The sequence below is a fragment of the Primulina eburnea genome, chromosome 14, assembly GCF_022965805.1.
Source record: "Primulina eburnea isolate SZY01 chromosome 14, ASM2296580v1, whole genome shotgun sequence".
NCBI classification, from domain to species: Eukaryota; Viridiplantae; Streptophyta; class Magnoliopsida; order Lamiales; family Gesneriaceae; genus Primulina; species Primulina eburnea.
In genome coordinates this window covers 1,643,501-1,658,605 of record NC_133114.1, presented here as the reverse complement: position 1 = coordinate 1,658,605, position 15,105 = coordinate 1,643,501, and the positions used below count along the sequence as shown (strand labels likewise).

At 37.0% G+C, this 15,105-nt stretch overlaps 1 protein-coding gene and 1 pseudogene across 1 annotated transcript; both read right to left on the bottom strand.

The window, feature by feature from the left end:
* Positions 1-835: 835 nt before the first annotated feature.
* Positions 836-4,072, bottom strand: LOC140813072 (anaphase-promoting complex subunit 13-like). Its single transcript, XM_073171493.1, has 4 exons — positions 3,772-4,072; positions 2,473-2,618; positions 2,294-2,347; positions 836-1,050 (listed from the first exon to the last, which is right to left on the bottom strand). Exons 2-4 carry the CDS (start codon positions 2,546-2,548, stop codon positions 989-991), a joined length of 192 nt encoding a protein of 63 aa, XP_073027594.1. The 5' UTR covers positions 2,549-2,618; positions 3,772-4,072; the 3' UTR covers positions 836-988.
* Positions 4,073-5,703: 1,631 nt separating this feature from the next.
* On the bottom strand, positions 5,704-14,621 carry LOC140812164 (AP-4 complex subunit epsilon-like; annotated as a pseudogene).
* Between the last annotated feature and the right edge of the window lie 484 nt (positions 14,622-15,105).

Below are 15,105 nucleotides of genomic sequence, written 5' to 3'. Positions count from 1 at the left end.
CCATGGAAACCTGTCATTTGGAAACATTGCATACTCCCCAAACATCGTTTTGGCATGTGGTTTGCACACGGTAAATTCCTGACTAAGGATTGACAATTCTATATTGAGAACAAGATGTGTGTACTTTGTAATAACAGTGAGGAATCAGCTGATCATCTATTTTTCTTGTGTTGTGTCAAACAGAATCTGGAACGACATCAAAGAATGGCTAGGCATGCGTAAAATCATGGGATCTGCAACATGCGTTCCGAAAGCTTTATGAGGTGTCTACAGAAGTAATTCTGCATTGTCTAAGTTCAATTGCAGTGGCAGCATGTGTCTACAACATTTGGAATGCATGCAATCAAGCTCTTTTTGAAGAAGAAATGTCGTGCTATGAGGATATCATTATGAAAATCAAGATTATTATTGTTCGATGTTCGCCAAATCATCTGGATATAAGCTCTTATTGAATTATTATTATTTTTATTATTATTATTATTTATGTTTGTGTGTGGATATGATCGTCTTTGCTTGTTTCTAGAATCGGGGTATGCCCCGTGTAATTGGTGATGGTATCATTGGTTCTATTGGTTCGATACTTGTTATCTCATAGGGATGCTCAATGTACTTGTTCATAACTCTTTTTACCTTATTTTAATTAATGTTATTCACTAAAAAAAGAACTGAAATGATAAAAAAAATCCAATCAGAACTTCAGTTCGTTTTAGTTAGATTCAAGTTCGAATCACCATATTTTAGGCTTGAACGGTTGAACATGGTTCGAACAATTATTTACACTTAGCTCAACCCAATTGAGCTTGTCAAACAAGCCAAATTGAGCACAAACAAGGCATAAAGATCAAAATTGAATCTATTAAACAAAACAATCACATTATCGCCATCGAAAGGTACAATTTTTCCAACATGGTTCAAATATCTAAGTATAAAGACAACATTACTACAGTCACCATAATGTAACCAAGTAGTACCCTCCTTGGTTGGAACTTCATTGGTTGCCCAAAGCAAGATCATGCCAAGTATCTGTCTCAACTTGTTGAGTCTCCTGATCTAAGAAACAATCAAATACAACATACACAAAAGTAAATCAATCTTAGATATCACGTAAACGAAGATCAAGTACAAACAAAATATTATGTAAGAATAAAGTGATGGCGTGAGAAAAATATTATATCATTCACTTAAAGAAAACATAAATTTGCATGCAGGTATGAAGAGTTCAAAGATTGGCATTTTATTCCCAAGTCCCCCTGGAATTCGGAATTTTCCCCAGATTAAATCTTCATCATTTGTAAGAAGAAAAAAAGGAAAATGATATATTTCCACGTTAACATTCAAGAAAAAGAAATCCAATGCAAGGATTTGGATTGTAACAAGACAAAAGTACACCTAATTTGTGTTAGACATTCACACTTTAATCATATAATGAGTCATGCCACCGAACTACAAAACCATGGTAAAAACAGCAGAGGCTATACAGCTAGGATGATAAACCTGCAATAAAAACTACAGCGTTATTCAGAAGTAACTCAAAACAAACAACAGACAATGATTTGTGAGTCAAATTCTCAATTATGACTAAGGTCAATATAACTTTAACAATAACTAACTTAACCAACGAATTTCCGAATAAAAAAGCATCTACTACTCAAGGACGTGCCCACATAAAATTCAAATTAGATGTGTGACAATAATGCTTTAGTTTTGGGCTCAAGCTGATCTAAATCAAATTGAATAAACTAACAATTACCTGTTTTTTTCAGTCGTTCGATTATATTATAAGTATATCAAGGTCACCAACCATAAAACTTAAAAGCCAGATAGTTGGCTCAATTTCCTCCTTGGACGTAGTTTCACTAGAGGATATTGGTTTATGATTTAACTCAATGCCCTAACGAAAGGTGCTCTCAACCTCCTCTTTGAATATTTCTTCAGATAAAAAACCAGACTGAACTGTGGCATTTAAGCTGACAAGAAATAAGAACAGTGACAAAAAAATGGTGTTATTTGAAAAATACACAAATACTATTCACTACTTGAAGCCTTGAACTTGTTCTAGTCATCCTACATTTCAAGCCCTTTTCGAAATGATCCGACCACCAACCATTCCATGTGACTTCCATCATCCTTTCATAGAGTCTATCCCGAATAAACTATACTAGAAACATGTTGACAAATGCAGCTTCAATGGCAAATAACCAATTCAAGACATATATTTCAAATGATAGTGATTTCCCTGGTAATATTAGCATCATTTCAAGGAAATTTATTCAAAATTTGAAAACTAACATACTCGAATCCTCAGTATCATCGGTCCTCGAAGCAAGTATTGGAGGCAGAGGAAGATCTGAAGAGACAAAGGAATCGAAAAAATCAAAAAATCCTTCATTACATTAATACTCAAAAGGGTATGATATTTTAAACAACAAAATTCAAAATTTATCCTAACCCAAGTTCCCATAGAAGAATTACCATCATCAGGCAGAGTGTCTCTCATCCATTCCTCATCCACAATATCAATCAGGACTCCCAAGCTTAGTTCTGCCATTGTATGCTTCTTCCGTCGGAAACGAACAGCCGATAGCAGTGGCGGAGTCAGGATTTGAAATCTACCCGGGCTAAAAATTTTTCCACAAAAAATAAAATAATTCATAACTATTAAAATCATAACTATGATACATGTTCATCGTAGTCACAAAAAGTTTCTCATTAACAAGATCTTCAATATTTTGGTTATTGAACTCGTAAGACTCAGAAACCGACAAAACATTGACAATGTAATATTATATTTTCATCATCCTGCAATAAAAATTAAAGAAGATCAAAATAAAATGAATATCTCCAAAATCATTCATTTAATGTTAGATGAAACGGCAGCACCAAAACAAAGTGTGACCTTCCAAGAAAGTGCAAATTCAATAAAACCAATTATGATCACGGCAGCTGTCACATTTATAATTAATTAATTTCTTTTTTTAAAAGTGCAGGCAAGCAACAATTTATTTCAAAACCAAGATTGTGTCCTATAGGGGTCAACAGGATGAAGACGCCAGTCGGTGCCTATTATTGACACCCAATTTACAGCTTGACAATAATATTACATAATATTTAGATATAAATTTATTTAATAGATAAATATATAAACAAATTAATAAATAAAATAAGTATTTCAAATAAAATAGTAGCAACCATCATCGGTGATTCAATTGAAGGGTTTATCGGCTAGCTAAAGGGTCACTGCTTCCACAAGAGAGGCCTTACTCTCACGTGGGCACGCTAGTTAAGTGGACAATCATTGCTTAAGTAAGATGAAAGTAGGGAACGAAATGATCTGTCCAAACAAGGTATCAGATTGTCAAAAGCCGAGGCATCAGATTCTATCACCAAGCTAGAACAAGGAAAACCTACGAGCGGCGGAAATCGACTTTCATTGAATCCAAATAAGCTTCTCAAATTTTTCGTAGGTCAAAATTTTCTGAACGTACAATATCTTCGTGCTATATCAGCAGCCACACCACACAGCCGGGACCATTTTTCATATACTTGGTCATTCAACAGAATGCATTCATGAAATTAAACTTCAATATGCCTAAATCCTAATGACTCAATATTGTTTCCTTTATAACTTCCAGTAAGTTAACAGTTAATATTCAAAGAAAGGAACCACTTCAAATTCATCAGAGAGAATTTCAAACTCGGGAATTGAAAATCTGAAGCAACAGCAAAAGTCATTACATTTATTATCCAAAACATGATATATCGAACACATACCTAAATCGAGCAAGAATCGAAGTATCGAACGCAAGAACAGGAGCTGAAATCGAGTGGCTTCTTCTTCGATTTGGCACAGCCGCACAGCACAGGAAGAACTGAAGAAGGCGCAGCCGTGCAGAGCTTGGGGCTGTCGATGGCTGATCTCGCGACGGTGTTTGGAACTCCGGGATAAGGTGGTGCGGCGGCTCACGGCTGATGCTGGGAGAGGAGATGAGCGACACGACGGGTTGGGACTTGGGAGGAGGGTTTGTTTCTCAGCTTCTTCAAGCGTCTTCCATTTTTTTTCCTTAGACAATATCAAACAATTGGACTTTGGAGCATGGGCTTATGGAATTTGGACCTGGACTGGACAAAAACTAATACATACTAAAAAAAAAGCAATTGGGCCACCCGGGCTTATGTAATTTGGATCTAGACTGGACAAAAACTAATACATACTAAAAATATATATATATTGGGCCACCCGGGCTACAGCCCAGGTGGCCACAAGTCTCCCCCCGCCCGACTTAAAATTCACAATTGAGGTCCCAATCCACCTAAAGAAAGATATTAATCCAAAGGTTCAACGGCAAAATCAATTGATGTAGAATGTAATGGAGCGTAAAATTCCTCATCTCACCGTCGATACTTCGATTGAATGCAGAGAAATCAAACTCGCCTAAATGTTTGAAAGTTGGTGTAGCGTTGGGTTGGGCTTTATGAGTTTCAGGCTTTCGTCTGACATACCTTTAATTCAATTATTCGGACAAAATGAGGGATATTTAAAAACGTTTTTTTCTAGAGTTCAACTCATATTTACTTTATATTTTTGTAAAGTAAATTTTTTCTAAAATTTTAATTTCACAAGGCATATAAAAATATTTTTTTATAAAATTTTAATATGTCGACAGTAAAATTTTATAAAAACATAAAACTTTAATTGATTTTTAACGACTTTTTTACATTATTCATATCCTCTCAAAAGACGCCGTCATTGCCATGGAATACGCTCCAGAGAAAGGTTATGTCGAAAAAATTATGACGCCTAAATCGTTCGTCAGTGCAGATATGTACCACCATTATGCTCGGCACATATGCAGTTCAGCTCGCTCTATAGCAAATCAGCAAGGATTATATTGCCTCGCCGGACCAAACCAAAGGTATAACTTTTGATATCATCAATTGGTGTCAAATGTAGAAAAAAAAAATTTTAAAAAGAAGAAGAAGGAGTGAACCAATAAAATGAAATCAAAGAAGCACCACCCAAAATCTAAATCAAAGAAACAATTATCAAGAAAATCAAAAGAACAATCCACCTCCACCACCACCTCCCTTCAATATTTCACAGCCAACTGATTACAGCAACAATGAAATAAGTGTTGGCACAAACAAGAGAAAGCAAACCGCCCAAAATCCTCCCCTGAACTGAAACGAAGTCACAGAACATATGAGAAGACTGTGATAAGAGTTTCATCGTGTGCGCGATCCTCGGGGAGGCCCTCCTCCTCCGCCCCCTCGAGTTGTTCGTTTCTCAGCAGGTCCTAGCTACCGAGCTCCCCCAACACTTTAGGTTTCCTAATACAGGGGAGTACAATGGAACAAGAGATCTAGAAAAGCACAATTCCTAATTTGAGAATGATGTCCTGTTACACAAGTACGTTGACCCATCAAGTGTCGGATCTTTCTCAACACTTTGGCAAGAGCAGCACAACAGTGGTTAACCTGATCGAATCAGGAAGAATCCAGACATTCCAAGACTTCAGCAAAATCTTTCTGCACAGATTCTCAAGTAGAGAAGAAGCCGCTGACCCCACTTTTTCTAAGGTATATCGTCTAAGGGAAAAAAATAAATCTTCAAAATGAGGACAAGCTACGTTTCTGTTGTAATAATTTTAAATCTGTGGCAAAACGTTGAACAAAGCAACGTTTCTACTGCCTCAAAAAATTCAATCCTCGCCGTACTTTCTACTTACAGTATCCTCTCTAGTAATCAAGACAAAGTGCACCTGATTTTTGTCAACACAAACTGGGTTTTAACCAACTCAGCTCTGGTTTTCTCCGAATCTGCTCATGACTCATGGCAAAGAACCTCAACGATTCTTCCAATATTGATCGGTGCACAAGATTTGGACACAAAATTTACCCAAGCAAGTCTTTAAATAAGTTGGGATTTTGACCTGATGTAGTCACTCCCATTTGCCTTACAAATGCATCCTTCTCTAACGCTTCTTTTAAATTCGGCCCTTTGTTCATCTGTTGTGTCGAATATGCAACTGTGCTGCCTGCAAGACCATTTTTGTTGATCATATTTGCCACAGGATTGGGATCGTTGTCGCTCTGTGAAGTCAAAGACATGTCTGCAAACAGAGGCATAAAATAAGGGGCCTCAGACTCAGACGTCCCAACTCCACCAGTATTTATTGGGGTCGTTTCTTGTGTTAGATCAAGAAGACCTTCTAATTGCTTGAATGGATCTACAGATGGTGCACTACGGGTGACAGATGGTTCACCCAGGTCCAGCAAGTCTGGAGGTGGTTCAGATGATTTTACACTGGTAGCATCAGACGATGTTGTGCTCTTGTTTACACTAGTTTTATCTCCAGTGTGATGCTGAGTTTTCAAAACCTTCTGGCTATGAGGCTGTTCTCTATCAGATTTTGATGCACCGCCAAATAGTGACTCCGCTAGTTTTTGTTTTTCTGGAGAAATCTCAGGTAATTGCTTTCTCGAATCTTGAGAGAAATCACGCGCTTTTGTGCTTGAACTGACAACTGAATCATGTTGAGTCGCCTCATTCTGAATCTTGACAGTATCAGTGATAAATGTAGATGGTGCAGTAGATGAGAAAGTGGGCCGGCCCCACTTTTTCTGAATCCCATCAAGTCGTAACTTGATTTCTGATGACTCGGTGTTGGAGGCAGAGGGCACAGATGTAGCAGGTTGCTGAATATCTGAAATGTAAGCTGGCTCTGTTACTTGAACAAGCTCCGTGGAGGATGGATGTACCGGAGGTATGACTGGAGGTGGTTTTGGAAACTCGTAGGGCTCGAATCTAAGAGTGTGTGCTGAGGATTCTTGATGCTCTTGAGTTGGGAAATTGCTAATATTTGATATTCCGATACGTTCATTCTCAGGAATGTATGGCTGAGCACCCTTTTCCAATGCTTGTTGGACATATGCATCGAGGAACGGAAGGTTTTTGTCGATCTGCAAAGATTTGACAAATTTTATGATCAACTAAAAGATGATATAAAAACACAATGTAGGGAATGGACACAGGTAAACAGGAACCCATAATTTGTACTAGCATTGATATATGATAGTAAGGCAAAAATTTCCGCTGGCATAATTTTGTTTTTTCCCATAAAGAATCCAAGCTCGTCATCGGCCCAAAAAAAACATAGGAAAACAAAACCACAAAACCAATACATTAATTACCAAATGAAATTATATCCTCAAAGTCGCTGTCCTTTTTGACTATCATTTATCATAGATTATTAGAAACCACAACAGTGAATTAATCCAAACTCTGATACTGCAGTTTAAACAGATTAGATTTAGCTTGTTATAATTAGTCCAACTTTTGGAATTGTGTACAAAAGTACACAAGTCTCTAAGAAACTGCATCAAGGCAGCACCAGCCAGGATATGGAGAGCTATCACAGGTTGCCAAGACAATCAAAATGACAATTTGGCAGGTCCATTATTTTTGGCGCAAATAGATTAATACAGTAACAACTTGATATAACAGCTATTGTCCTGCTTTAGTCACTACTAAAGAGAAAAAGACAGAACATCAGGTTTCGAGTTTCGTTGCAAATCAGACCTCCTAATTAAATTGTGTGTATATAAACAAAGTCCATCCAAAATAACAGGAAAAGAATTAAAAGTCTACTCTAATAGTCAGCATTACCTCAATTTTCTCACAAGTAGAGTCCATTGGCAATATATTCACAAGTGCATGAGCATCTAAACAAGTGACTTCTTGAAGCTCATATCCACGCTGCTGCAGATCAGTTGAGTTCGACGCCAACATTTCTTCAATCAATGATTGGCACTGCAGCAAGCAAGAGGTTACCAGTCTGGAAACCTATTCTAAATCAATTAATTACAGCTGGAATTGAAGAAACATAGCTACGTCTCTAATCCTCAGAGCTACTCCCCCTGACACATCAAAATCATTATACATCTATAATCAGAACAAAAAATCCCATGGCTAAGTGCCCTTCTACAAAAAAATGTTTTCCTCAAACACAAAGTGTCAGTTATTTGACAGTCTCGAAGAAAAACATGACAATCCAAGCAGAAAAAGTGCCCGTAAACGACCATAATTTATTATGCATGAGCACACTTTCTGAGTTTCCAAATCCGGGTAAATTTAACCTCTCTAGATAGGAGAGAAAGATGCAAACTACTCTCAACCGGTAACATATAAACCTTGGGAACACCATTTTATGTGAAGTTAATTTTTAAAATTGCCAAAACTTCTGACACAAGTTTCACCAGATTTTTTTCAGAAAAGAAAGGTGATAAGCCATATTGCATAATCCTCATTTACAAACTGTTTGAGCAACCATGTTGTGTTACATATATAACAATTAAACAAATAAACCAAAAAACACAAAAACCCACTGATAACAAAATCACCTACTCTTTGTTTATGTTGATGGAGTTCTCATTATCACAGGTAAATCATCAGTAGAAGGAAGAATCAAAGAGCTGTGACATGCACTAAATAGTGTGAGAAAGGACTAAGGAGGCAGGGATATGCATAAAGATCATCATGCTGATGAGTGATGACAATGTGTCTTGTATAGGAATTTACTCTTAGTCCTACAGATGGAAGCAAGCACAACAGACAAAAAATTCAACCTAGATTTTAATTTTTATGTAGTTGATTATACAATAGAATGTCAAAGCAACCGCACATGATTCAAAGTACCAACCTCGGGTAACATATCCACCTTCCTACCAGACGCTATTTCAAATGAATGTATCTTCATAATCGCCGTTACTGCATAAGCCTTCAAAACAAGGAGAAAACAACATGAACTGAGTGATAGAAGTACCAGAAAATTAGCGAAACAAGACGAAAACTATTAGGAGAAAAGGCACTTCTGAAAAGGGAAGCTAATAAAGGAGTCTCACGGCCAAAAAGCAAAGCAATGAGACCTAATATTTTTATTTTCCAAAATTAAGTATACTATAAACAAAAGATTCCCGAAAGACTATAAAACAAAACCAGATGCATACTTTGACTGTGTCATCGGTTGAATGTGCCTCTGCCACATCACACAACTTCCCAGAGATATATGAGGCGGAATACTTTCCATCTGCAGTCCCATACTCCCCTAAGACCCAGCAAATGACCTGACAAACAAGAAAAAGGACGACAGAGGCAAGACATATCCACAATCAGTACTCGACCATCCAAAGAGAGATAGAATGAGTAGAAAACAGAATCAGAAAAACACACAGAAAATTATATATACACTCAGAGAGGGAGAAAATACAGAAAGGGAGATGGGAAGATCCAGTGAACAGATCACCAATGAAAATAAAGCAAAAAATATTTTAAAAAAACAGAGAGAAGATGAACGTAGATGTCATAGAACATACTTGAAGAAAAGCGGATGGAAGCTTTGGCTCTCCCATTATTCCAAGGTACGACTCCACCTGCACAAATAAGATAATTCCGATTAGAAATGATAAATGAGTGAAACCATAATAATCAATTTAATATGATTCAACTGACTGTCAGTCTAAGCAGTGGACAATATGAAATACTTTCCATAAGCAGCAAAATTATAGTTAATAGCTGGAGAAATCAAAGAAAGTGGAGTGTCACAAAGATGTCTGACCCTAAAAACACTCGAGCTACCAAGCTGCGCCTAAAACTTTAAGGGAGACAAAAGGTTGCTTTCAATTTAGAAATTTAAATTAAATCACACTGACATCATCGATTCTTTTGGTGTCCCAAACCCTCAAGCCTGCGAGAAAGCATCCCTTGAAACTATGTTAACACTGACTGATCAAACTAAATCAACTGTTTAGAAAGACATAGTCAGTGGTTTTTATGAAAGTGTCGTGTAGTTTACATTTATAAATCAACCACAATTTTAACTTCCTGCTGATGTAGGACAATGGCATTAAATCTTCCTGATTTTATCCCCACTATCCTTGATTCCTCTTCAAGACCAGACAAAAAGGAAGGCCAAAAAGTTCAACAAGATTATAGAGATTGTTTATGAAAATGAAGTCGAGGTAAATCCGGACACAGTTTCCTGATTCGGACGGTATTCCTAATATGGTCATACATCACGTACCGAAAACTGGTAAGCTCACAATGTAACTTTAGTAACTAAATCCACATGATTAGTAGTGTGATGACACTGGAAACTAGTAAGATGATTGAGTAATTTGGGCTCAATAGTTATTAAAAAGTCACAAGATACATTTTTAAAGACTTAAATGGGATAATGATATTTCAAGTTGACGACTTTCCATAATTCCATCTGTGATATTCTCAAAAGAAGAAGACCATTCTCCTCCACTGAACATATCCATTAAACATAATAATCTCACCATTACCAAAAAATACATAAAATGTAATTTCAACATGCATATTGCATGGGAATAACCTAACTAATCTCGTCATAATCTCATGCAAAGCTACATAGTGCTTTCCAAGAATACCAACAAGTCTCGTGTTTAAAAAAATAGAAAATGCTGAAAGGTAAAAGATAAATAGCAAACTGTCAATCAATAAGAACAATCATTTCAATATGCAAATTGTTCTTGCTAACTAAAATAGAACACGGTTATTTAAAACAAATACAAGTACGTGCACCCGAATAAGAAACAGATTCATAGAGAAAACATACAGCAGATGATCTAAGCAAACTATCAGAAGCGCCGTCGTCCTCTCCAAATCCTTCTGCTATTAGCTTCATCAAATTATGTGCATTTTTTGCGTCAACCACGTCCCCTGCATGCTCAAACACTTTATTCATAGCCTGGAAAATAAAATATGACAAAGAAGCAGAGAATTAAAAACCACTCAAAATCAATAGCACGTGAGGACAAATCAAGCAGCTGTACAAGTCGGTATGATTACCTGTATAAACCATTGGTTGCTCGGTGCAAATTGCTCAGCAAGTTCGACACATCTAGATGCTATTTCAGTTTTGTAATGGTTATCATTGATGCTTATCATGTAATTTATCATACGGTCCACAATTACTTCAACATTCGACGACTTGGTCATTTTGTAAAGCAGTTCAAATGTCTTGCGCTTTAGGGTGTCATCAGGGTCCTGTATCATGAAGCATGCCAGAACTTAGAGCAAAGTTCAAATGAAACACTATATCAATCAAAACAAACCTTCTAGCACATAAATACTAAGTTAAATAAAAGATGTGTGGCCAACTATTCTCCATCATGTGGAATAGAGTAATCCCGTAAAGACCAACAAAAAAAAGAGGTTATACGAATTAGGTACCAACTGGCAACTAAGAAAACTACAAAAGAAAACCGTTATTTTTTTCCCAAATAACGAAAATCATTTGCACAGGGGTTGTTATTCAACCTTCATAACTGCACATTGTGAAATGAGTTACATATAGTGTGAAGATGCATATAGAAATGCTCAATTGTTTTTCTCAGCCTTATGCCCTAATCCATTAGATAAATTTGGAAAGACACATTTGGAGGATACATCCATTACATTTATTCTAAAAAGTACCAGGAAACAGAGAGCATCTCTATTTTACATTCAGTACCAACCAGATTCAATTGAATAAGACCACTGAGAAAAGTTAGAGCATGAAATCTGAAGAAATGGACCAATACAACCATATCTTTTTCTTGAGGTCAAATAAGAAGTTGCTCCAGCCCATATGGCAAAAAATAAAATGGTAAGTCTCACACTCTCACCTCTAAGCAATCAATGACAGCCAGTTGGTGCTGTTCAGCAATTTCGGGGCTTATCTTTATCAATCGACTAAGAGCATCAATACCGAGATATTTCAGATTGTGGCTATCACTCTGTCCATTGGAGACAATTAGTTAAATAATATCCAGAAATAATAATACAGAATGGTACGATCAAATGTGTTTCAGAAATCATACTTTCAAAAATTTTGATATGGCATCAGCTGCGGCTTCGAGCAACTTTGGATTGGGTGCAATGAGGAAACACAGCAAATGCATTCATAAAGAATAGCGTTCCCAATATTAGTTGTTGAGTCAGATTTTCTAATGATGTCACCAACCATAGCATACATTTGTTCACTGGCCTTTTTGTCACCACTACCAAGAACAGACAGAATTTTCAACAGTTTAATCTGTGGAAAGATCACAAACTATATGTTTTAGGAGAATAAATCAACAAAACGGGAAAAATGCAGGCCAAAAGGGGAGCTCTTGGGGGTTAAAATAAAGAATCAACAAGTCAAAAACAGAATCCCAGCATGAAAAAGGTGGACGAGCAACATTCCGATTTCCGAATATACTTCAAAGAGGCATGCATTAAAAGAACATCAATACCGCGAAAAAGAAAACTGGCTATTAATACTAGCCTGTGTTGTGATAGAAAAAAGAAATGTATAAACAATAAGGAAGAGACGTATGGTGACAAACAAAATCAGAACTCACCTGAATGAATGGCGCGTGCATCTGATGATAATCATAACTCTTTGGTAATCTGCGTTCAGCTAGTTGCTTGAGAATGTTTACAAAACTAACAACCAGATCTTTATATGAATCAACATCGGTCATGATAAGATCAAAGAGTGGGCAGAGAGTTGCCCCCATAACACCAGGATCATTGTCACAAAGCCGCTGCAACAACACTATTTGTTCAGAAAACAGAAATTTTGACTTTCAGGAACCGACAATATTTCTCTCTGAATGTGCATATGTTATGACGTCTGTCTTAAATAAAATCATCATGTACCATAGCACTCATCATATATTATAGACAGAGACATCAAACAAGTATTTTCTAACATCAATATTTTGTATTCGGACAATGGTGGTGAATATATTGCACTTACAGATTTCTAATTCTCAATGGTATCTCTCATTTTACTACTCCACCTCACACACCCCGAGCACAACAGTTTCTCCGAGCGGCATCATCATCACATTGTCGAAACAGGTCTTACTTTACTAGCTCATGCCTCCATTCCATTAACATTTTGGCCTCATGCCTTTGCTACTGCTGTTCATTTGATCAATCGCATGCCAACTCCTACATTACAATATTTGTCTCCTTGTGAAATTTTTTTGGTACAACACCCAATTATTCAAAACTAAAAATCTTCGGTTGTTTGTGCTATCCTTGGCTTTGTCCATATTCCTCTCACAAACTTGTATCACATTCAAAACCATGCATTTTTCTTGGATACTATCTTACTCAAAGTGCATATTCTTGTTATGACCCATCCACAAATAAAAAATATGTTTCTAGGCATGTCCGGTTTACTGAGTCAACCTTTCCTTTTGCATCATTATGCACGCAAAATGCACGTCAGATTCTACTACTCTTTCCACTTGGATACCACCATTAATAAAGGTCAACATTCCACCTCCAACCATATCACCATTTGAAGTTACCATTCAACGTGCGTGGTGTGAAGCTCCACGACAATCTTTACTCTATCATATACATGGTCCTTGCAATCAAACTTCACACATCTACTGATCTCTATCCGCATATTTGTTGGATAAAACTAAGGCCATTTTTGTATTATCATTTTTATCACATGATGATTGTTATAAAAGAGATAGCATCACAATTTACCACTTAATTCAAATCATGCCCATCCGCATGCAACCAAATTTCAACAATTGATTTCAAGTTTATGCATCACATTCACCCAGTAGCATACCAAACATGCACTAAACACACCACTCGACTGTTGACAAGGAACATCTCCATCCACGAGTCTCAAGACTCTCACTATTCTGGAAATAAATTACAAAAGGACAGCCACGTCACACAGAGCGGTATTGAACACAAATAAGCAAAACGTCAATGCCCACTCAAATCATGTTTACATGTAGAGACAATTTTCTACACACGGATTACCTTGCGGAAATTGGAAATTAGATGGGAAACAGATCCAGGAGCCCTCTGATAGAACCTGTGAAGAGCCATCACACAGCCTTCCTCCTCACTGCCTCTTTATGATGCCCCAAAAGCTCCACCACTTGCGGCAACACCACAGGAATAGTCTCCTCGTTAATCAACCGACAAACCGCATTCAATGCCGCACAAACAACCAAATAATTATCACTCTTCAAGTCCTTCTGTATCGTATTCACAATCAATATAATCAAATCATGATCCTCGTTCAAAAACAGAGTAACTGTTAAATACCCAGTCCTTTTCAAGAGCAGATTCTCATCGTGTGTCATTTTAACAGCATGAATGTATCCGAACGAAGCATCATGACCCAGCATCTCCACATAGAGTAAGCGAATGAGGTACTCTTTGAGCTTGTATTTCGAGGTATTCGGGCTGGCTAATCGGGCTTTCAGCATCTCGATTCTCGCAGAAGCAATGCGGTCTTCCTCAGCTTTGGATCGTGCTTCTCCAATAGATTTGATGAGGTCTAGGAACTCCTTAGACTGCCCGAATCCCCCTTGGGAGCCCATTGCGAGCTCCCGTCCGATATTCTTTAGCTGCTCCAGCTTCTCAATTATCCAAAGCGGAAATTTTGGAATCAATCTCAGATCGAAATGGAAAAATTTGATAATAAATTTCTCCCTTGATTGAACCATTCGATTAAGGTAATTCAGGAGGGTTAATCGGGTTTAGGGTTTGGATTTGGGGATTATCAGTCCAGCTAGAAGCCACGTGTGTCGTGTGGTGTCGGCGAAGACAGGACAGAGAAGACGTCAATGCAGGAGCTTCATCAAGGTACAACTATTCATGCGCGTAGTATTACCATAATTTGAGGATATTCTCATCCTTTTTCTTCCCAGTGAATTTTTATATTAACATAAAAAGTTTTAAAATATATTTTATAATAAATTTTTTATATTATGATTATTTAAAAATTACAACATATAAATAATAAAGATAAAGAGAATAATTTCTTGCTATCCTCTCAGTGATCTTACCTTAACGATTAAATGAAGATGAAGTATTTTTTATAGTTTTATTAAGAGTAGTTTGGGTTTATCCAACAAATACATATAACCTTAGGATCGATAAAGTTATAAAAGGTTGAAGGACATGTCTGGAAAACAGTCTCCTATGCGATAGTGATTGACAAACCCTTTTCCATGGGCCTAAGGACTTTGTGGGCTCGTTGCAAACGGAAAGAAGATTAGATGATCAAT